This window comes from Anabrus simplex, chromosome 4 (assembly GCF_040414725.1).
Source record: "Anabrus simplex isolate iqAnaSimp1 chromosome 4, ASM4041472v1, whole genome shotgun sequence".
Classification (NCBI taxonomy): Eukaryota; Metazoa; Arthropoda; class Insecta; order Orthoptera; family Tettigoniidae; genus Anabrus; species Anabrus simplex.
Genome location: NC_090268.1, coordinates 391,427,885 through 391,452,692, shown reverse-complemented (window position 1 = coordinate 391,452,692; position 24,808 = coordinate 391,427,885). Strand labels below are relative to the sequence as shown.

At 40.9% G+C, this 24,808-nt stretch overlaps 1 protein-coding gene across 1 annotated transcript in view; it reads right to left on the bottom strand.

The window, feature by feature from the left end:
* LOC136872755 (uncharacterized) overlaps positions 1–24,808 on the bottom strand; it is a 94,394-nt gene that overhangs the window by 26,027 nt on the left and 43,559 nt on the right. Inside the window, exon 2 of the mRNA XM_067146585.2 lies at positions 20,301–20,521. Within this exon, the coding sequence (XP_067002686.2) occupies positions 20,301–20,521 (221 nt within the window). The remainder of the gene's footprint in view (positions 1–20,300; positions 20,522–24,808) is intronic.

Genomic DNA, 24,808 nt, shown 5'->3' with positions numbered 1-24,808 from the left:
GAACTCGTCAATCGGTCCAAGGGTCAAGAACGAGGGGTTGAGCAAAAAACACACCACACTGGGATCGGCCACCTATCCTAGTTCACCAACAAAACACAGGTAAGGGCTCAAGCATAGAAAACTAATTTTTGAACAGACCAACGGAAAACCAACAGAGAGAAGGGACGCAGAAACCACACGAGTTACAGAGAGGTAAGACAGGCAACAGTAGCATCGATGGGCAATCAGGAGACTCCTATAGGTTACCAGATGGAAAAATCGCGATCAGTCAGTCATCCATAACAGCCACATCAAAGTACAACTACAAGAAAAATGCACGGGGCAACGTGGTACAGAATAGTAACCACAAACCTAATTCAGCGAGAGGAAGAACAAGTCGAAAATCCCAGAGCCAACAGATAACTAAGAATTGCCCACCCGAAGGTGTACTTCCTCGGAGTAGTGGATACCAAACCAACAGCCAAATCTACCGTGACACAGAGGTAAATTAAAGGACAAATCACATCCCAACCAAGGTGTCTTGACAGCCAAACAACGTAATCCAAAACACGATTACCTACATAATGCCAAGCTAGCAACACGGGTTATTCATAGGGAGATAAAGGATAGCTATCCTCAACGCGTGCTCACAGACCACAACAAAACAGCACAATACAAAGCAGAAATTACAACAGCAAACCCGGTACAGATTAAGGACTAGGTCCATCCCACAGAAGCACAAAAGGAGAAATATCATCAGGAAGGAAGTCCGACAGTACCACCGAAAACTCCACACGCCAACCGGTAGATAAGGAAAATTACACTACGTTACAAATGGTCCACAATTCAAAAGGATCCTAACAACTCACAACAACATTACGAAGTTACAACACAGGAGATACAACCATGATGCTGGCAGGAGTGCACCAACCGAACGCCCACAGGAAAAATCGGAGACAGATTTTCTACATAACCCCAAAACGACCCCAAAAATCAAAGGTTAGGAAGATAAATTCAGCCCAAAAACCCATTACAGGAAAAATAATATAGAGGGTTCACGCATAGAATACCACTTTTAGAACAGCCGCGAAGAGCGCCCAAAGGAGGAGTGTCAGATCACTCAATCATGGATGAATACAAACATTAGTGTCCGGAAAAGAAACACCTTTAAGACACGCAGTCCATGCAGAAGGCAAGCAGGGAACCTTTCCGACACCGATAGATCGAAACACACCACAATCAGAAATCGTACAATACTAAAATGGCACAAATAGCAACCCAATCATGACTAAGCACCACACATCTTCAGACACGTGCACACAATGAAAGGATGACAAAATGGTAAACACTCAGGCACCAGACACACTCCCTTACATTCCATCCCAAGCACACCATAGCTCAGCAATGATTAAGTCACAAGATGATCGAAGGGTTCAGCGGAAGGAATCCGATGCGGAGCCACAGAAGAAACAAGTCTTTGAAATTTCATACTAAAAGCCTAGAGAAAACAGAGGGACAACAAAGCACAATTTAAGTTAGATGTCATTAGATTTCCCCAATGGAACCTCGGTAGCGCACTACATAAGCATAAGGTTATATAACGAGGATATCTATTCCAAGGTATTAATACCACCATCACGAGACAATTAAGGAAAGACAATTTCTAACTACAAGGATCCACACCTAGAAACAGTAACATACAAGAAGTACCAAATTAGAGTCACCAACACGAGGCACAGAAAGGACCAGATTGACTCGCTCGCCATCCCACAGTATGTGTGCTAAATTCCCTAACGATACAGGTCAGTTACCAAAGGTGCATCCATCCAGCGGAAGATGCGGTACAATTTGCCAGATCAACCGGGTTTAATTTGAGAAACATGAACGCGCCTAATTCGTTTTGCTACAAGGTCACTTACCAAAATAGAAACGGGAGACAAGAACTCCAACACCGTGCACGGGCCTTGGTACCTAGGGGCAAGTTTTGCCGAAAACTTATTCACGGCCTTACTCATTGGGTAGCACTTAACATACACGAGATCACCAACATTGAATTTTGACGGTTTCCTACCTTTATCGTACTGCCTTTTGACCTTTTCGTATGACACAGCTAGATTCCTTTTTGCTTCGTTCCAGGTCTTTTGAACATCATTAGGCCTAGATAGGTCTGGGAGAAGATCCTCAATACATAGCAGGTTAGACATAGGGGAGTACGGAGTATAGCCAAACATTAAAGACATAGGCGTCTTACCATGGGACTCATGAGTAGCGGAATTAAAAGCATGGGCCAACCAATGCAGACTGGAGTCCCATTTGGACTGGTTGTCGTGATGATACGCTATCAACGCAGATTTTAAGTTCCGATTCAACCTCTCTGCATAAGAAGGATTTGGATAGTATGGAATAGTGGTGACATGTGAAATGCCCAACTCAAACAGATACCTTTTGAAGGAGTTACTGGTGAAAGAACTAGCGTTGTCAGATACTAAGAACTTGGGTGGGCCAAACGATGCAAAGATGGAATTTAGACAGGAGATAGAGGTACGTGAATTAGTGGACCTGGTGGGAAAGATCCAACAGAACCGGGAGAAGGCATCTATACAGACAAAAATGTGGGTGTTTCCCAAGGAAGATCGGGGGAGGGGTCCTACGAAATCTATGAACAGTCGTTCCATGGGGCGCGAAGCTTGTGATGAAGACAATATTCCCACCCGGTTATTCAAATTAGGTTTGCTGATGGCGCAAGATTTACAAGATTTGACCATGTCCCTGATATCACTATCCATTTTCTTCCAAACAAAGAATTGCCTGATTTTCAAACGAGTTTTGAAATTCCCTAGATGACCGCCAAGGGGTGAACAGTGGTAATACTTGAAAATGACAGGTACCAGAACTTTAGGAACGACAATTTTGGAATTATGGTCCTTCCGACCCTTACAACAGAGAACACCCTTAGATAAGGAGTAAGGTTTTACTTCGATCCCGCTACTGATTGTATCAATGATCCTTTTCAGATCCGGATCAGTTTTTTGATGATCTCCAATTTCTTGATACAGCAATGGGGAATCGGTGAGGATGGCACTAACTCCAACCGTATTGACAGCAAGCTCATCGACACACGGGTTGGCTTCCGCACAAGGATTACCTTCAAACATCCTGCTCAAGCCATCAGCAATGACGTTCTCAGACCCACGAATGTGGCGAACATTGAAATTAAAGGATGAGATCCGTAATGCCCATCTAGTTATCCTACCGGTCCTTTTTGGTCGGTTCAACACCCAAGAAAGAGCCTGATTATCGGTCTCCAGATCAAAGTTGACGTGTTCAATGAAAGATCGAAATTTTTCCAGTGCAAACAGCACAGCTAGACACTCTAGTTCATAAATGGAGTACTTAGACTCCAGATCATTGAGGACCCTGGATACGTAGGCCACGGGCCTACGCCCATCTTCATGTTCTTGTAACAGAACGCCAGCAATAGCACGCCCGGAGGCGTCAGTTTGGACAATGAAACGTTTCTCGAAATCAGGAATAGCTAACAAAGGTGCATTAATCAGTGCGACCTTCAATGAATTGAAAGCTTCCTCCTGAGCTTTACCCCAAGTAAATTTTACATTCTTTCTCCTAAGGTCGTTCAACGGGGCAGCCACTTCAGCAAAGTTAGGGATGAATTTTCTAAAGAAATTGACCATACCAATGAATCGAGCAACGCCCTTGACATCTTTGGGAGGTGGAAAATCCCTAATGGCTTGAGTTCTGGAATGATCTATGGAAACGCCCTCAGAAGAGACTACATGTCCCAAGAAAGACATGCTGGGTCTGGCGAAAGCTACCTTTGATAACTTCACTGTAAGGCCGGCTTTCCTTAACCGTAGCAATACTTCCCTAACGTGCACCATATGTTCCTCGAAGGTATTCGAATAAATTAATAAATCGTCCAGGTAATTAAAGACATAGCTGAACTTAATGTCAGAGAGAATGGAATTTAACAACCTCGACAACACAGCTGCTCCACAGCTGAGCCCGAACGGAAGTCTGAGGAACTCATACAAGTTCCAGTCGGTGATGAAAGCAGTGAGGGGAATTGATCTCTTCGATAAAGGCACTTGGTAATAAGCCTGGTTCAAATCAAGGACAGTGAAGAATTTCGCACCTGAGAACCATCCAAAACAAGTATGAAGGTCAGGTAGGGGAATAGATTGGAGTACAATCTTACTATTTAGGGCCCTATAATCAATCACAGCACGATAACCACCAGAAGGTTTGGGTACCAAAAACACAGGGGACGCATACGGGGAAGTCGAATGTCTGATCACTCCGTCTCTCTCCATTTGCTCAATGATTTTCTTTAGTTCCAACATACGGGGTGGGGAAAGGCGATAAGGAGGGAATCGAACAGGCTGCAGGTCAGACAACTCAATGTCATACTCGAGTACGTCGGTCAAGCCTAACTTGCTAGTGAACACATCGGGAAATTCCTTGCAAAGATCACGAACTTGCTGTGCTTCGGCATCTCCTAAATGTTTCAGGTCAAGCCGATCGATGTCACTAGACTCATCTGACTCAGGGTAACCCGCACACAAAACTTTATGCATTTTCAAGGGAACGTTAATCAATTCAAATTTCAGGTCAGGAGAAAATTTAAAAAAGAAATTTCGACACTGAGGATCCAAAACGACACCGGCCCAAGATAGAAAATTGGTACCCAGAATAATGTTACATGATAAATTGGATGTCACCAAGCACTTGATCTTCCAAGTGAAATTCCCAATCCTCAACTTGACCTTCACAGTACCAAAATATTTAAAAACTGACAATTAGCCGAAACGCATCTTAGATTAGTGGGTTTTATTTCCGGAAGTTTACACGAGGATTTCTTTTGACAATACCAGGCATAATTCATCAAGCATACTACGCTTCCAGTATCAAGAAGGGCATCTACGGGTTCATTGTTGACCTCGACAAATGTGCACGTGCCAGAGGAAGGGGCATGAGCAGAAATACTATTGCACCTTGGGGGACACACCGGTCTTTTACGAGATTCAGGGTTTACCAACTTAGTATGGGCAGACCTTGCCCTTTCCCTTTCTAGTCATTGAGTACAATTTCTGTCTACCAAGGGACAATTTCTTTTAACATGCTGTCTAGAGCCACAGGAATAGCAAACGCCTGGACCACGTCTAACGTCAGGGCAGGAATTTCTTAGATGATTTCGGGACCCACAGTTGTAACATTTACGGGCATTCCCTACTTTAGGTGTTGACGGAAGGACGGGACAATTGGTAGTAGTAGGGGGGGAAATTCACAGGTCTGGAGGCATCCCCATGTTTGACATCTTCAGCAAAGGAACAGGCCTCTTCCAATTCTTGAAAGGTAGTAGGGCAACGGGTTAAGGAAAGATAGGAGCGGTACGCAGGAGATATTCCTTTTAAAATTCTAGAGACCATTTCACATTCTGGCACAGAAATTCTAAAAACCTTGCAAAAGAACCGCAGATCCAGCACATAAGTTAGCAAGTTCTCATGCAGGAACTGGGTCCGGAAACTGTGTTGGGGCACAAGACTTTGGAGAGCAAGAGAGGGAATGAATTTGGAAAGGACAAGTTCATGAAAGGTACTAATCGATAAATTTTTAGAGATAGCTTCAGAAATTTCTCTCTTTAGAATCCCTTCACAATGAGGGAAGAGGGCGCGGAAAATCCCCAAATCATCGACTGAGTACACATTACCAGTCTCGGTCAACTCCACCAGAAACCGTAGGAATCGAATACACTCATCGATAGAATTTACAGAAAAGGACTTCACTCCGCGAAAAACTTCCTTTAAACAGTTAGGCGATGACGCCGAATTTAGCTTAGAGACTAAGGTTTCCAGTAAAGGAGCAGTCACACAACACGAACTTTGGGCATGGGACGAGGACGTTATTTGGTGGGAAGGGACACTCAGGGTAGGTACAGTAGGGTTAAGTCCAGTAGAAATAGAACAATTCTCCATATCTCTGTTAATCAACAGCAAATCTAAATCAGAGGTGATGCCAGAAACCACCGTTAACAATCTAGCACATTCTGACACAAAAACAGAATCAGGCTTAATGGATAATATATCCTGAATTCGGCCCGAGTAGTGGTCAGCTCTGGCCCTCAGCCGGCTTACTTGGGCCTTGGACGGAGGCAATTCAATAAATTCTTCACGAATAATGTTAATTTCATTAAGATTGTCACAGATTAGGTTAAGGTACTCACCCACTCGACTCCTGTCAATAGAAAATACATTAATGGGGACCTGGGAGTTGGCTGATAGCAAGGCAGCGCACTCAGCGACAGTACGGGCAGGTTCAAGGCCACGAATGGATAACTCGTACTCCAGTTCGGCACGACGCAGGAAGGAGGGGTTCGTAACGGCACGCGCCATGGTAGCAAACATGGAACAAAATAATCAAAAAAATTACACAAGATCCTCGCACTCCCTTTTACAATAGTTATTGACAATAACACTTTTAGTTTTTTAGTTTTTGATTTCCATCCGCCAACATTCGCCACAGCACTGCACCAAGCAAGGGTAGGAGGGGAGGAAAGTTAGGCTGCACAAGGCAGAAACAACAGAGATTAGGCAGCAGAGCAACAACAACAACAACAGGTCTGCTACCACTCAAATCGGGTTCAGAACAACAGTGGAACAACAAACAACCACCGCTCTGATACCACTCTCACCGCTCACCACCCTCTAGGACCCCGGTACGACCTAGGGATGATGAGGTGAATAACCTTACCCACCAGGGTGAGAGAAGAAGAGAGAGAGAGAGAGATAGATAGAGACCCTGGTGAGAAGGTTGCTAGCGTGTCCGCCCCAAAATGGGAGTTATAGCGAACACGAGGGGGGAATGATGGGCACAAGAAGAAGGACAACAAAAGTTCAAGCACAATAAAAAAACAAGAAACCATAGAAATAACTTACCGGAAGCAGCGGAGGAAGACGACTTAAGGCCGTGGAAGTGAATGCACAAGAAAATCGGTGGCAGTGCTCCACCGAACGTGGCGAATGAAAACCAACACTTCAATGAAGTTAAAGAATTTTAATGGAAGGGCAAATAGTAGGTAACAAACCAAGTCATTAAGTTGATAAAACCTATGTTTATTTTAAGACGTAAAGCCGAAATGTAAATAAAGTCAACGTAAGGTTGAAAGGTGGAAAAAGCAATTAACAATAAATAAAATAAATCAGAATATACCCAGGTATGGTTTAAAAGAAAAATTAATTCATTATTAATTAACAATTAATGGTAAATAAATACTCTTTAACAGATAATAAATTGAAAATTTTATGAAAACAACAAAGAAAGAAAAGGATGACCTCCGTACCTAATAAAATGTGATCAGAAAACAACGGAAAACCAATTGACAACCTTACATAAATACTACTTTGAAATAAAATGTGATCGATCACGGATAGATAATTAATTAAAAAAACTCAGTTAACAATTATTCAATAAAATGGATCTTCAACGCGGCCGCTTCTCATAATTACCAAATTTAAAAACGTTCAGTTTCCACCAAGGACAGTTTCCAAGACATATAGAATTTTACGTAAAAATACATACCACCCGGTGCAAGAAAATAGAAACACAATTTTAAAGGTGGTCAAAAATAAATAAATAAACTTTAAAACAGAGAACGATACACTCAACTCAGAAATATATACTACTAGATGCACCCAGGCTCCATACGCCAGACAACATTAAAACCCGACAACAATACCGCAAAACCGTTGCCAAGGTAATAACCACCAAATAAAAGCAACGCCTCCAAATAACGAGGAGGAAAACAGGCAAGAAAAAAAAATATTTTCATTCACCCAAAACCCCAGAAGGGGGAGGGGAGAAGAAAACATACCAAACGAATTAGAAAACAAAACACAGGAAAGCAAACAGAAAGCCGAAGAAGGTAAAGCTCTCTACCTTGGAGACTGTACCTTGGTTCACAAAGAAGGTTACAATTTAAAAGTGCCAAAAGGAACTCAGTAAAATTTTAAACTAAAAATCCCAATTCAGTTCACTGTGAACCTTCCACATTACTGTGATTAGTTGCCGAAACTGTTTTTCAAATTTTCGATACCACACACGCAAATAGGTATTAATTTAACGACGAAGTCCAAATATTTATTATTATTATTATTATTATTATTATTATTATTATTATTATTATTATTATTATTATTTCCTGAAATCTTCGAAAATATCAAAATCCTCTTCTGGACGACGTTTAAAATGATTCAAACACTGGTACATACCTTTGGTGATGAAGAAATGAGAGGAATTTTAACCTGACCATTGTTGACGAAGAACACAGTCACACGACCGGCATCCAGACCTCGTTGGGAAGTATCCAGACGAAAAATAAATCCAAAAATATGATCAGAAGAAATGGCAGGAGGTCTCCAACTAGTTCACCCGGGGAAAATCCCCGTTAATGGAGGTATCACGGGGGTTTTCTGGAAATCCACCTCTCCATGGCGTAGCTCTCAAACACACAAGCGCACATCATGGCTGACTGAAGCGAACTGAGTCTCGCGTCGGCAAGCGAGGAGGAGGCAAGTCTGCCTGGAAATAGGCCGGCGCATGCGCAGTTATGCGCAACCAAACAGAGCTAGGAGAAACGGCGCACGGCCTACATTAGCTTAAAACTGTTAGTCGAGCAGTCAATTGACTCAGATATTCTAGGGCGCAAAGGCCAGTTCAAAATGTTTATAAAGGGGCGGCTCACACAATTTAATATTGTCTCAATTAGATGAAAGATAACTAATTTTACTTCAGTCATTTAATCAATATTGGACACCTGTGCTGTCAGTAATTCATTTCAATTTAATTAATCAGTTATGGAGAATTTATTGCTTATGGCGTAACCTAATTATTGATTGTTATTTTACAGTTTGAGTAAATGTAATGATTTTATTTGTCTACTTAAAATTTGGGTAATTTAATTAATTTCGATTAGAATAAATTAATTAGTAAAATTTTAATCTGGTCCATTCTCACTTAGTAGCGATAGTCCCGGTAGTACTTAATTCCTTTTGTACCAGCTTTAGAAGAAGAATCCCGAACCGATTACGCCCCAAGCAGATGAGAGTCTTAAATCTGTAAGTATATTTTATTAAAGAATCCCGTGGCAGAACCCAAGAGCAGATTACCGCCGATTCGACGTTTCCCAGCGTACAGTAGGTATGTTAATTTCTCTATTCATCTGGTTATACGTTTGCTTTTTATTCTGAGTAAGTTTCTGGCCCTGCTCCCCTCCATGGAATGATCGACCCCCAGGTACTCTTAACTTGCGAGCGTGGTTTGGCACTATGGGGCCCTTAGCTAAGTCCTGGCACTGCTTCCACTTACTTGTGGCGGGCTCCTCAATTTAATCTACCGTATCCAATCTCCCTTGATCAACTGTTGTTTATTTTCCAAACCCAGTGGTATTAGGTTGCGAGGCATAGGGAGTCTTTCATTTTCACGCCCTCCGAGCGAGTTGGCCGTGCAATTAGGGGTGCGCAGCTATGAGCTTCCATTCGGAAGGTAATGGGTTCGAACCCCACAGTCGGTAGCCCTGAAGATGATTTTCCAAGGTTTCCCATTTTCACACCAAGTAAATCATTGGGCTGTACCTTAATTAAGGCCACGGTCGCACATAATGGTCTAATTAATTTTAATTAATTAATTATTCTAATGTGTTTATTTGTATATTTACTTCTTTTACTTATTCATTTATTTAGTCTGTTTACCGTCAAAGTTTGGTTTCTCCCCATGACTCAGCAAGGATCACACCTCTACAGCCTCAAGGGCAACTCTTTCACATCCCATTGTCAGCACAAGACCTATGTGTATCAGTGCGACGTAAAGCCAATTGTAAAAAATAGCACCTTCGTAGCCTTTGTCTTTCTTTGCCCGATACCTTCGGTTTTAGAAGTGCTGGGCCCCTTCAGTGTTCTCCCTCTGATTAGTGTTTATTGAGGGCGGTTGCCTAGTTGTACTTTCTCTTAGAACAATAATCACCGCACCGAACTCGATAGCTGCAGTCGCTTAAGTGCGGCCAGTATCCAGTATTCGGGAGATAGTAGGTTCGAACCCCACTGTCGGCAGCCCTGAACATGGTTTTCCGTGGTTTCCCATTTTCACACCAGGCAAATGCTGGGGCTGTACCTTAATTAAGGCCACAGCTGCTTCCTTCCCACTCTTAACCCTTCCCTGTCCCATCGTCGCCATAAGACCCATCTGTGTCGGTGCGACGTTAAGCAACTAGCAAAAAAATATATATATATATTGAACCCATGACCTTTGTGCGCTAAGAACATTATGCATAATGTAACAATTAAACTAAAAGTTGGATTCTTGATAGCATGGATTTGACACGTGACGAGGGGGTGATTACCTTCGGTCCCACGCTCTGGGGTACGTGACGTCAACCACACGTGTCGACGGCGGAAGAATCTCAAGTCATTTTTATGAACTATTTCAAAGCGCGTGTACATGGCGTGACCACGCCAAGTCAAAAAAAATATAGTGCCTATCAAAGGAGGTCAATCATCTCACAAATCGAACCCGTAAAAATTTTAAATGTCCGTGAACACTACCGCCAGAAATGTAGCAAGCATGTAGTCACTTTCAAAACTCTTGAAATTGCAGTTTAGGTAAGTCAGAAAATTTATAGAAATTTTCTTGGCGGCAAAGGGAGAGATCCGAAGAGAGGGGGTAACTGCTATAAATATGAAGGGACGCCATGACGAAGTCTCCTTCTCCGGCATTTGTGATACAAAGCGGACGAAAAATTGTTCAGCTGCTCTGCGAAATCAAACCAACGAAAGTAGACTGAGTTCAACTGCAGATTTTAGCCATTGCGGCTAAGTCTTGACTCCATGAGGAGATAGTTTTCTTGAGTGAAATAATTGTACCAGATAGGACGGTCAAAGTACTGAATAAATTCTAATGTGATTAAGTAATTCGTGTGCGGAAATAATTATAGTCCATCGTGTGCGTTCAGCAAACAAGTGAAGGGTATTTTCTTTTTTTTATGCTTTATTCCAGGAAACCTGAAGAAAATTAATAATGAACTGTGAAGCCATGAATGTAAAAATGGCTAAATAAAATGCCAGGGTCACAGGTGAGCCCTATGACGAATACTGGCGTGACGACATGAGGTAGGTGACTTTCCATCTTACTACCTCTTATATCTTGTCTCGTGATTTCTTGTATTTGAATGGGGATATACGACGCAGTTGTCACCCCTACTAAGTTTTGTAAATGTGAGAGTACGACTAAAAGAGTCATTTGTTTTATTTTCCACTTGGATAAAAGTTTGAAGTCTTGCGAGTGCCGTATAATGTTGTAAATAGTTATTGCATAGGGTTCCGAAGTGATATCACGTCCAATGTAGATCGTCATCCGTGTGAGTGTACTGCCTATATTTTGTGATGTCAAATTAAGATGTTCATTCGACGTAAATTTCTTCTGTCTGCAATTTGACGTTAATAATAATAATCCATGGTCACTCATTTTCAATCGAGTGGAAGCGCGCTGTCGGGTGAGAACCTAGGGTGATGAATTTGGTCACGGAGAGAAACGTTTTTTTTAAATGCCCATTTTAAACTGTGTCTGACTGACAATAGAAGATCTAGTAGAATGTTTCAGTCATTTCTCGTAAAAATCAAGTTATTAAATACGATATCATTTATGCGAAGTTATTCATGATTAATGCATTGTGCGATATTAGACGTCGGGATTTGTAGTGAGGATTTTATTCCAGTTCTTTGTCGATGATAATTGTGGAGCTGGGAATCAGAGGTTAGTTTTGTGAATCAGGTTGGACCTGTCATTGAAGCCGGGACACGGAAGCCCGAGGAATGTTTTATATGAGTTGAGATGAGATGTGCGAATCAGGTTAGAGTCCTGTCATTGAATCCGGGACATGATAGCCCAAGGAATATTTCAGAATGTTGAGAATGGAAAGAAATTCATAGAAATCCATAGCGGTATCAATTGGCGACGCGTATAATTAGTGTGGGCATCTTGAAGCATAATCTGTGCATTTTGTTGGTTAGAATATCGTATTTGTTTAATTATGTCGGCAGAGTTTAAAGGGAGCATTTTGAGAAGTCAGTCAACTGTGAATAAACCAGGTGTTTCCTGTAACTGCCAAGCGAGCTTGGGGGGGATGAGAGGCCTCAGCTATGATAACGGGAAAGGAGTGGAGTTGAGATTGTACTGTAATTCTCGGCCAGGGGAAACGTTAAAATGCTGGATTTAGTTGAAATTCATAGCCGGTAATGATCTAAGTATTGTGAAATCCTGTAATTGGGGACGTAATGAACATTTGAAATCACGAACTTTGAGTATAAGGAACAGAGTAACCCAATTTCAGGGTTGTCCAAAATATAGAGCGATGGTCGTGATGATCGGTTTGTCTGTGAGGGGTGTGCAAAATTCATAAGGGTAATGACGAGATATGACATCGTAATTATATGGCGAGTTGTTTGGTTTGTACGTAGATTATTAGGATATCCAAGTGTTAATAACGGTTAGGACTAGATTAGGTTTTTAAGCGTGATATCACGAGACAGGATATATATAGCTGGACATGAATTATGTAAAATTCTTTTCCAGCCAGATAAACATCGCAATATTGAACTCACATCACAGCTGCGTAGAAATTTGTGAAGAAACCAGAGTCCGCGGAGATAAAATTTGTTGTTCGTTAATATTTCGTTAAATCATTTAAATTTATTTAATTATTAAATTCAGTGAAACCGCATTTGAAATAACTTTAATCAAGCGAATAACTTGGAGATGCATTCTGGAAATTTTAGTTTGTTTTCTGGGGAATGTTAACATGTAAAGTAACGATTAAGGGGACATATCCGAAGGAAATGGATTTTACTGCCACAAAGTTTGTGAGCATTGCTATTGTTGTAATTATTGAACTTTGATTGATTGAGCAGTGAATGTGCTGGGGATAGTAAAGTGGAACTTTGGTCATAAACCGATGTAACTTAATTGTGTTTAGCCTTCAGCCTAGAAACTTGGATGGTCAGGGGGTCATCAACCTCAGAGACTTAGATTAGGGCCATATGCCATTGTAGCATCATTTCCTTGCGGTCATCATCCACAATGACTTTAAAGTAACTTAGGAGAGTAGATGTCGGTCCATGACATAGACGCAGGTCACATCGATTCAATTAAGGGTCCATGCCGTAGAACCACTGTGTGGCACACACCGATTGGACGGCCTTAATTATTCCCTGAGTCCAGAGTTCGTGTTACGAGGGCTGGACCATAACGAATCACTATGATGGTACATGTGGTCTCACATGGAAGCCGAATTTAAGGATTTCCAGACTTTCCTTTCTTAAATGATTAATAATTGAGATAATGGTTTCTAGTAAGAATGCCCATCAGGCACCAGTCTCACACCAGTGTTCTGACGTTTATGTAAAAATGATTGTGGTGTCCAGTGGACACAATTGACTTCTATGATACCATTGACATGCTTCAGAATTTTCCTGAATAAATAGGAATCTTTTAAACAGACCTTTCATTCCAGTAGATAGATTAGAATTAATGAACCCTACCTTTACCTCAGCAAGTGACGAAGAACCCGAAACGACCCAAGAGACAGATCTCATGAACTTTGCTGATAGGTAAGGAAGGTAGGTATCCCTCAATATGGACCTAAAGGGCTCAATATATATATAATAATCACCGCCACCACCACTGATTTTATATGAAGGATAATACCATACCTACCATAATGCAGAATGCGCCGCTAACGGGATTACACAGCCAACACTGGAAGCGAGTAGAAAGGATGTTCTCTCCGTTCGATCTATGAAACGAGCCCAGAAAATAGTAAATACTATTAACAGGAAGCCATAAATAATGGTTGATATCTTGGCTGGGAGAAAAATTTTATGATCTTCCAAAATAGTAGTCAAATAGCATATTATCACCAGAAATCCACTAAACTGCTGGAAAAACATCAAGCCAAGAAGAACAAGGAACATCTTCCTGTTCCTCCCACTTTTGAAGAGACGGTCAAATGCGCGACCTTCTCGATCCAATACAAAGTAACTCTCAATCATTATGCGTTCTCCTCGTATCAATTTCTCTTTTTTTGTCATTTTTAACTTCTTTAAAGAACCAATAGCTTTCGCATTTTGATTCTTCTTGAAGTAATAGTAAGGAGTGTCCGGCATGTCAGTGACACAGACGAGACCAATGAACGACAATGGCAGCAGTGCAGATAAGATGCTCAGAAGTACGAAAGGAACGAACGGTGCTATCAAGAATTCGTAGACAACACCCAAGTACAGCATGATGTGACTCACCACTCCAAGATACATACGTACACACTCGTGGGTAATCTCGCCAACATAAACGCGCGTGCTGTACAAGGCCACGCCAACACCGAATCCTCCGACCACTCTGCCAACGATCAGCATAACTGATCCTAGCGCCACCTAAAAGAAGGAATTGACTTTGAATCATTGTTTACTTCACATCACTCCGACTTCAGCCTAAACAACTACGAAGAAAAGTTGAAATTATGTTTCTAACGAAGTCGGGACTATAATTAACAAACTTTAACAAAAAACATAGCATGCATCAATAAGACCATCAGAAGCTAATCAAAAATTGTTTTACTTCCTTTCTTAGCACATAATGGTCTAATTCATTCTTATTTATTTATTTATTTATTTATTTATTTATTTATTTATTTATTTATTTATTTATTTATTTATTGTTCCGACTCATTGGCTAAATGGTCAGCGTTGGGGCCTTCAGTTCAGAGTGTCCCGGCTCCGATTTTTCTTAATCTGCTTACCCTCCAGGGTTGGTTTTTCCCTCGGACTCAGCGAAGGATCCCACCTCTACCGCCTCAAGGGTAGTGGGTTCGATTCCTGCCTCACCTATCCTCGAAGTGGTTTCCCGTGGTTTCTCATTTCTCCTCCAGGCAAATGCCGGGATGGTACCTAACTTCAGGTCACGGCCACTTCCTTCCTTCTTGCTTGTCTATCCCTTCCAATCTCCCTATGCCCCCACTAGGCCCCTGTTCAGCATAGCAGATGAGGCCACCTGAACGAGGTACTGGTCCCCCTCCCCAGTTTCATTTCCCGACCCGAAGTCTCATACCCCAGGATACTGCCCTTGAGGTGGTAGAGGTGTGATCTGTCGCTGAGTCCGAAGGAAAAACCAACCCTGGATAGTAAGTAGATTAGGAGAGAAGGAAAGAAATGAATAAAATATTTCTGACCTGTACTAGAGCCTGATTACTTTTTCTTTGTACTCTTCCCATTACTAATTATATTATACTATTAGTGTAAAATGGCCTCCTCAGGCCTTATCTGATAATGAAAGAACCCCCCCCCCCAAAAAAAAAAGAAAGAAAGAAAGAAAGAAATTACGTTCCTTGGTTTGCGCGAAAGATTTCACAGTGCTTTGCGTCCTTGCGCATGCACGTGCCTGCAGAACTAACAAAACTTTCCACAATATACAGAGTAGTCGGAAACAACGTGAACTGGGTATATGAACGTTAAAGGGTTGGACATGATGATAAACAATTTGAAAGATAAAATCCTTATCATTTATCAGCTGCTCAAGTTAGCCAAACAGATCACTTCGCAAGCGAGTTTATTATTATTATTATTAAAAGTTGTTTTACGTCGCACCGTCCAGCTCCGTAGCCAAGTTGTTAGCGTGTTGGCCTTTGGTCACAGGGGTACCGGTTTCGATTCCCGGAAGGGTCGGGAATTTTAACCATCATTGGTTCATTTCGCTAGTACAGGGGCTGGGTGTATGTGTTGTCTTCATCATCATCTCATCCTCATCACGACGCGCAGGTCGCCTACAGGAGTCAAATCAAAAGACCTGCACCTGGCGAGCCGAACATATCCTCGGACACACCCCGCCCCAAAAGCCCTACGCAATTTCATTTTATTTACGTCGGACCGACACAGGTAGGTCTTGTGGCGACAATGGGATAGGAAAGGGCTAGGAGTGGGAAGGAGGCGGCCTTGGCTTTAGTAAAGGTACAGCCCCATCATTTGCCTGGTGTGAAAATGGGAAACAATGAAAACCGTCTTCAGGCCTGCCGACAGTGGAGTATGAACACACTATCTCCCGAATACTGGATATTGGCTGCACTTAAGTGACTGCAGCTACCGAACTCGGTGCGCAGCCGAATTGAAATAGGCTTAGCGGGTCGTGTTGCTAAATCTATACGTGGCTCTAAGACCGACAGGAGAGCACCTGTCGAAGAATCACATTTCGCCAGGAGATGGTTTTGAATACGGACCTCCGATCTGACAGGATCGCGCCAAAGCAAGTACACTATGTTGACCTGTAGCGGCGATTAGGTGAGTAGGGGGGCAGTTTTCCTTCAGACGAGGAATTAATACAAAAATGGATTTGCCATTTTACACACCTGGGAAGGTTTCATTCGTATGCGTAAAACATGTCACTCACAAACATTTTTCATTGTTATTATTATTAACGTTATTATTAATAACATTAATATTATTATTATTATTATTATTATTATTATTATTATTATTATTATTATTATTATTAATGTTATTTGCTTTACGTCCCACTAACTGCTTTTACGGTTTTTGGAAAGGCCAAGGTGCCGGAATTCAGTTCTTCAGGAGTTCTTTTACGTGCCATGAAATCTACCGACACGAGGCTGTCGTATTATTATTTTTATTTTTATTATTAGCGTATTCTCCCAATAATGGAAGACGTTAAGCAAACAACTCAATCAAGCTTTCTTTGGATTCTTCTTGTTCTTCCAATAGGCTTTCATTCTCTCCGAGAAGGCTTATTTACGTTCTTCCGACCATTTCGGTCTGCACCGTCCTTGCTTTGGTTGCTCTGATGTAACTTCCCACTTGTTGACTTTGTGTCTGAAGGTGTCTCTTTCTAAAATGTCTGTTGCACATATGTTTGCGCTTTTGAGGTCCTTTCGAAGTTCGTCCAGCCAAGGTGTTGAATTCTTAAGTGAGCTAACATAATTTAATATTCTTTTTGACAGTCGATCTTCTGGTAATCTTGTGAGGTGTCCAAAGAATTTCATTCGTCTTTTCTTAATGTCAATTTCAATGTTTGAAACTTTTTCTGTTGTTTTGATTGATTGTAGCCTGTAACCATCTTGGGTATATCTTGCTCCTAGGGTTTTCCTGCTTTTTTATTTCTTCTAATTGTTGTTTACTGTTAAGTGACAATGTTTCACTTGCGTAAAGGACTGTTGGTTTTATGACTGTGTTATTATTATTATTATTATTATTATTATTATTATTATTATTATTATTATTATTATTATTATTATTATTATTATTATTATTATTTGCACTAAATGGAAGAAGAGTTAGACTCTAATCCAAAACTTCGTTTGGAAATGTGAAAGCAAATTATTTACTGTCAAGAAAGTTTCAAAGTAATAACTTAGAAAGAAGGTTTAGTCAGTACTTTTAGCTTATTGGTTGTAACTACAATGTTACTGCACTTCAAGTCCTAGAAAGTGAGATGAAAATTAGGATTAAGGGTGTTTCAGGGTTGCGGTGGTGGTGGTGGTGGTGGTGGTGGTGGTGGTGGTGGTGGTGATATGGAAAAGTGAGGTTTGGCTGTAGCTAATTAGAAATGTCTGATTCCATCAAGACAGATGTTATTGGGCTCAATATGGAAGTAATAAACAAGTGTGACTCACTTTTATCATGTGAATTTTTTTTTTTTTTTTTTTTTTTGGTGGGCAGTTTGAGATGTTAGGAGTAATATGCTGTAGCCTATATTTCTCGGTTTTCCCTAAGGACAATATCCAGCAGGATATGCTGTGATACTTGTTTAGGTCTCCTGCAGAGTAATGAAACAGATGATCCCTATTTTGCTTCAGATGTGGGTTAGTGGTGCCGTCACATTGTGTTGTGTGTGTCTTCAGAACAGTGGTATATGAAGACTACCTGGATTGTAAAAATTATAAAGAATTTCTGAGCTGTTTTAAGAATAGATTAGGAAGAGATGGCAATCAACAGTTCTGGTTTGAACCCCGTCATTGTGGGCGCGACAATAATAGCGCGATAGATTGTTTATTGTCTATATTTTCCAATGTCGTGTTAAATAAGTGCTGAAAGCAGATGAACACGAGTTATGTCAGCAGTGAGGATAAAAATACTAAGCGGTGGAAACTGTCAACGCTCCACAATAATTGAGCTTATGAGTACTGTTCTGAAAGTGTTTTGTTTTTATTAATGTAAAATGTATATTTCTAACTTCAGTGAATGCATTTACTGGTGTGTGTGTTTCTTAGTACCATTTTACGGAGAATGTGCATTTATCATAATCGTGTTGGTCTAAATGTAGTGAATATGGGTGAAGTCTTTCAAAATCGGACACGCCCCCTTATTTTATCGGCCTCCGCTTGACAGATAGATACAGCGTTGCCAAGCATACCTTCCGGCTTTAACTGTAGATGGCTCTGCTCTTAAGTTCCTAAACTGTCAACCTTTATCAAAATTCGCTCAGAGAGCACCGAAAACTTGCCACATTATAGGATTATTTTTTTCAGTTTTGATGTCTAGCCCCCTCCCTCCCCCACCTTCTATATGCTTTGGATCCGGGTACCTTTTGTTGTCTATACATTTTCATACCCTCCCCCCCAACTTCTCATTCCCAACTGCCGCTACTGATGGTGGTGCTGACTGAAATCAATGTTGTGTTCTGATGATGATAATAACTTCGTGTGGCTATTTCTAGTCTGGTGTAGCCCTTGTAAGGCAGACCCTCCGATGAGGGTGGGCGGCATCTGTCATGTGTAGGTAACTGCGTGTTATTGTGATGGAGGATAGTGTTATGTGTGGTGTGTGAGTTGGAGGGATGTTGGGGACAGCACAAGCACCCAACCCCCGAGCCATTGGAATTAACCAATGAAGGTTAAAATCCCAGACCCGGCTGGGAATCGAACCCGGGATCCTCTGAACCGAAGGCCAATACGCTGACCCTTCAGCCAACGAGTCGGACGATGATGATAATGATGATGCTTGTTTAAAGGGGCCTAACATCTAGGTCATCTGTCCCAAACGTTGTGTTTTTTGTTTGATGATGATTTCTCGGCATCGCTCTCAAGCCGGTCTTAAGTCACGTACAGATTTAGGAACATCGCCGTGCAAAGCCCATTCGAATTCGTCCGCGAAGTGATCTGATTGGCTAACTCCAGGAGCTGATAAAATGACAAAGGTGCGAGATATCGAATTATTTACTTTGAAATTATTTATCAGCATGACCAACCCTTTAACGTTTATATAGCCGTTTTACGTTGTTTCCGACCTTCCTGTATGTGTGGCGTTATTATTTCTAATACTGTAAATATATCCTGTGACTGACACTCCCCTTCCAACTCGTGAGGCTCGAGACATCTCGAAGAACGCTTAACCCTCTACTGCATACTGTTGCCATTAGGCAACAAATAACTTTTCACCCGTGTAAATGGATACATATTATAGACAGAGGTAGTTTTACGGCACACCTTCAACTGTACAGTCAATTAAACACATATCCCAGTGATGCCTTGTTTTTTTTTTTACATAACATGAGACAAAACAGCCCTACAACCAAAGGTACTCCTTCCACCCCGTCAACATCCACGCGAACCAACCACCGTTTATTTTACGTGGGCCCTCCCCATCATATTACCACAGGCTTCAGGAGTACCTCTGGCTCAACCTCAAAGACAAGTATACTTGCAATACGTACCCATGGCCAGTAGGCCGTAATGTTTGGTCTTTGAATGTTAAAAGCTTAGCCATGCCCCAAGTCTCAAGACGGAATCCAGGAGATTTGGATCCGTTGAGGATTCTAGCCCTCCGACCGTGTAGGTCTTGGGTGCTATCTCTTAATTGGTTGAAGGAGACTGCATTGATGTATGGTAGGGGGACCTGGAATCAACGAAATCAGTACTGGTCAGAATGTGACCTGCGCCCTTTTTTAGGGGCGACTAATCTAAGACAACCTTGGGTCGCTTATAGCGGAGAATCGTGGAAAATCGTATATATATTCCAATATGGCAATCCACATCACATACGAGTGTTAAGCTATTAGGCCCAGTTAAGAATTGGTGGTATATCTAAACCACTGAGCGTATGTTGAACATTAAAGCTTGAAATTTTCTTCACCAAACGGAAACGAAAAATAATTCATGCAGTAGAGGGTTAACTTCAACAATCCTGCTCATATTGCACTGTAGGTATGAATGAGAAGAAGGAAGAAACTATAAGTGGATTTAAAGGAAATGCACTCACCAACACCCAGTACACAACGAGAATGATGGCTGCTAGAATCATCGTTTTCTTACGACCCATTACATCTACAAGGAAGAAAGCTGGTACTGCTGCGAGAAACATTCCTATGAACACTCCACTCACTATCAGAGACTTTATCAATTTTGATTCTTCCCCTAGACGTGGCAGGACTGGGGCACTCCATCCTATCACAGTTCCACAAGCGACTACCAAGTACAGCGCTGTCAATAAAACGAATAACACTAGAAAACACACAACAATATTAGGGGCAAAAAGAAGTAATATTTTAAACAGATTTGGCATTTTAAAACTTCATAAAACACTGAAATAAGGATTAGACTTATATTAAAAACTTAAGCAAGAAATGATAAGAAAAATTTAAAAAAGACTAACTAGGTTTTGATCAATATTTTCTCCCGGCAAATTAATTCACAAATTTCAAGATATGTATTCGTTTCACACTTCACGATGCAGAATTTGTGAATTTCTTTGTACATAAGAACCTCGTTTATACGGATTAAGTGGGACCAGAACTGATCCGAATTATTGAAAATCCGGATAATCCGGAAAAAACTAAAAAACAAATGCAGTACATGTTACATAATCTATTAACGTAAGTGGACAGTAATGCATTTTTGAGTTGTACAAAAAATATAAGAACCCCTTTCTTACATTTACGACTCTCTTTTATACACTATAATAATCTGTAAGTTTTTCTGTTTTACATTTGTATAGCGTTTGCGCGCAGCGCGAACACGAAGACGTTTTACTAACATCAGTTCCGCCGGTGTGGTTTCAGTCTGGGCCATCAGTTTGTCCAGCTGAATTGTTGCCTCTCCACGAGTCATTGTTTCTTCTGATAGAGCGCTGGTTTCATCTTCGAATTCACCATCACTGAATTAGTAAGGCTTTGCATTCATAAGAGCGTGGGTTCCAATCCCATCTCGGCTGTCCTGGGAATGGTTTCCCACGGCTTCCCATTAAGAAGCAAGTATAAATAACCACCTAATCGATACCTTATTATTGCCTCAGGCAAAATGGAATAAAATTAAAACTTACAGGACATGTTTCGACCACTTAGTGGTCCTCTTCAGCTGTATAAATAAAGAATTGAGAAGAAAAAACATTATGACAATAAGCACAAATAAAAGTTCTTTGGAGACTCCTTTGATTAAAATGGAGGTCATCAGAATAGGACATCTTGCCTCTCGTTCTTGTTTGGAAAATATGTTTATTCTGCGCTGTCTAGAGGGTCTGTCTTTGAGCGCGACCTGGTGAAGTAACGATGTGATACAGGTGGTTATTTATACTTACTTCTTGATTACACATCGATACGGTCATGAAATGGACAACTTGTAATACGGCTTCCCATTCTCAATTCTAGGCGAATGCCGGGGCGGTACCTTTGATAGACCGTGTCCGAATTACTTCCAATACCTGTCCTTAACTATTCTTGGCGGAAAAGACATTCAAGAAGAGTCGACCCCGTAAAAGAAACACTCTAGGCCTACAAGTAAAAATAAATGTTTATTATTTTCGATCCGGATTAATGAGGGCCGGATAAAGGAGGTTCTTATGTACCTAAATACCTAAATGAGAAGTTGACAGCTAAAGTAACCCAAATAACTGTTTTGCCTTCTTCGAATGAAGAATGCTAGTTTCCTCTTCAAACTTGTCGTAAAATTATTTATATTATTAAGAAGTGCACACAAGTTTTGTATAGGCTACATGTTACGTAAGTTACGTATGTTTTGGCGATACATTTTACCCCGCATTTTGATTGTACACATTTTAATGAAGCATAAAAGTCTACCAGGGGTATTACTCGTTTTTTACAAGTGGTCATGTGATAACGATCACAAGGTTGGTCGCACAACTCACATATACAGTTATTCCCGGGATTGTGAAAACGCTTGTTCTTGCATACGTTGTGGTGGTACCCATGCACAGCTATTGAGGTCACTAGGTGTCGGAGGTCTTGATTCGTGTTGGCCCAGGATCTATTTACCATGGCTTCTGTAGTATAAAAGTACAGCCAAATTTCTCCTTGTTTCTTTTGTCTTTCAAGGAGCAATTTATTCGAGCAGTCGGTAGATGGGAGTCTCATACGCAGTTCTTCAATAAAGAACGGTTATCTCGCGAGCTCGTATACTAGCCTCGACTTTGTGTGTTTCGAATCACCTAGAGCGGCTTTCAAGAATCTTTATTTAACTGCTTCCAAAGTCCTTAGATCTTTTAGACTTAACTTATCCCAAATAATATCTATTCCGTATGTTGCGAGGGGAACTATTTTTGCGTTGAATAAGGCCATAGCGGTTGTTAATGATAATCTGGATAATTCTTTGATGTCAAAAATTGCTTTTGTGGCAGATGCTGCACGGGATTTCATGTGTATTCTGAAAGACCTGGCGGTGGTTTGCAGAGTCACTCCCAGGTATTTGAAGCTGTTGACTGTCACAAGAGGTTTCGGTCCTAGATATATCCTGTCCTCCTCAGCTTCTCGACCTCCGTTGCGGAATGTCATCTGTACAGTTTTATCGGTGTTAATTTCCATTTTGTTTTCCTGTGCCCACTTCGCAAGTTGGTTTATGGCTCTTTGCAGGTTGTAGGTGGAATTCGATCCAATGACCATGTCATCCGCATATATGTAGATGTTTATATCTTCCGTCTCTTGTCTAATCATCTGCACAACATCGTATGTGGCAACATTAAAGAGCACGGGGCTTAATGGGTCTCCCTGTAGGACCCGTTGGTCTGAGTTATTGTTTTCGATGTGGTTACGCCATCCGTGATCTGAATGAAATTGGCTGTCATCATGTTATGGATCAGTGGACTGAGCTTATTTTTCCCTGTTATTGTTTCCAGCTTTGAGATTAGGATACGTCTGTTTACTGTATCGAAAGCTTTGGTATAATCTACGAATATTACATAGAATCTTCCTTAAAGATGCCTTAATGTATACTCTATATCATCAGTTAAGTTGTTGCTCCTGCCTTTTCGGAAACCGAATTGTTTTTCCGGAATCCTGTGTTCTACTTCCTTAGCAATTCGCTTTGTGATTATGCTTGTATCTCCAATATGCATTTTTCCAGGGCAATTCCCCTGTGGGAGTTCGAGTCCAATTGATTGCCTTTCCCCTTAAATAGTACCTTAATTGTCGAGATCCTCCATATTTCTGGTATGTTGCCCTCTTTTAAGCATAGTTTTAATATATCTGTGACTGCTTGAAGCAATAAGCTAACTGAGCCTTTGATGTGTTCATTATATATGCCGTCGGGACCTGGCGCCTTCTTGTCTTTTAGAAATGTTACTGTCTCATATACTTCTTCTGTTGTGAAGGGTTCAGTTTCCACTAGACATGTCTTCACATTGATCGGTTCATATGCGGTGTTGGTTTTATCAATGTTTAGAATATTGTTGAAATGTTCTTCCCAAACTATCATGTCTATTTTACTATTGCTCTGAGATTTCCGTGGCCTCAATGCCACGTACGGCACCACATTTGTTGCTTCCTTTTCCATGTAATCCAATTTTTAATCTTCAGCAGATGTTTATATTCTTTTCTGATTTGACTGCAGGATTTTGTGTCCACTAAACTATGGCTGGATTTGGCAGTATGTAGCGAAAAGGGGTAATCTATCTCTTTTCATAACATCTGCGTCAAACCATTTGCGAGCTCTTCTCTTTTGATTGTATACCATAGCAAACAGATTTTTTTTTTTTTCAGTGTGATGGCAGCCACTAGCACTCCTCTAAGTAGTAGGATGGATATAGTTCAGGGAACACGTCTCATATCTCCCATTGCACATGTGACATCTGATAACACCTCGATGCAGCTGATACAAGGTCAGGAACAAACAGGAGAGGCATAACGGTTTGGCCTCCAGTCATCCACAACTGGCAAAAATCGTGGTGAATGTTTGCTTCGTGTGTAAAGCAATGTGCTGCTGGGTGTGGATACTACGGGAACTACTTAGAGGCATGTTCATCAGTAAGTGACCGTAAGGATGTTTAAATGCATTTATTCAGTCAATTAATGGGGCTGTCTTTAGGTTATTATTTGTAATGCCATAACGTTCAGACAGAACTATGTGCTTACTGCTGGGTACATTAATAGATACTGTAACACAGAGCTTTCTTTCACGATCTAGCGAAATTGATTTCAAAAGACGGTGGATCTTAGCAGTAAATCGCAAGGAGTAACTTGGTTTAAATATTTAAATTAATACAAAATAACTCCTTACGAAACATATTTTAAAAATTTTTACAAATAGGTTAACAATTACAAACAAATTATTATAATAGGAATTTTATACTTGCAAAGTAAGCTGCAGAAGGCCATCTTCTTGTAAAGCACACTAGTGGACACACTACTGTAGTCTATAACAGTAGTCTTAATGATAGGCAGAATAATAATAATAATAATAATAATAATAATAATAATAATAATAATAATAATAATAATAATAATAATTTTTGCTAGTTGCTTTATGTCGCACCGACACAGA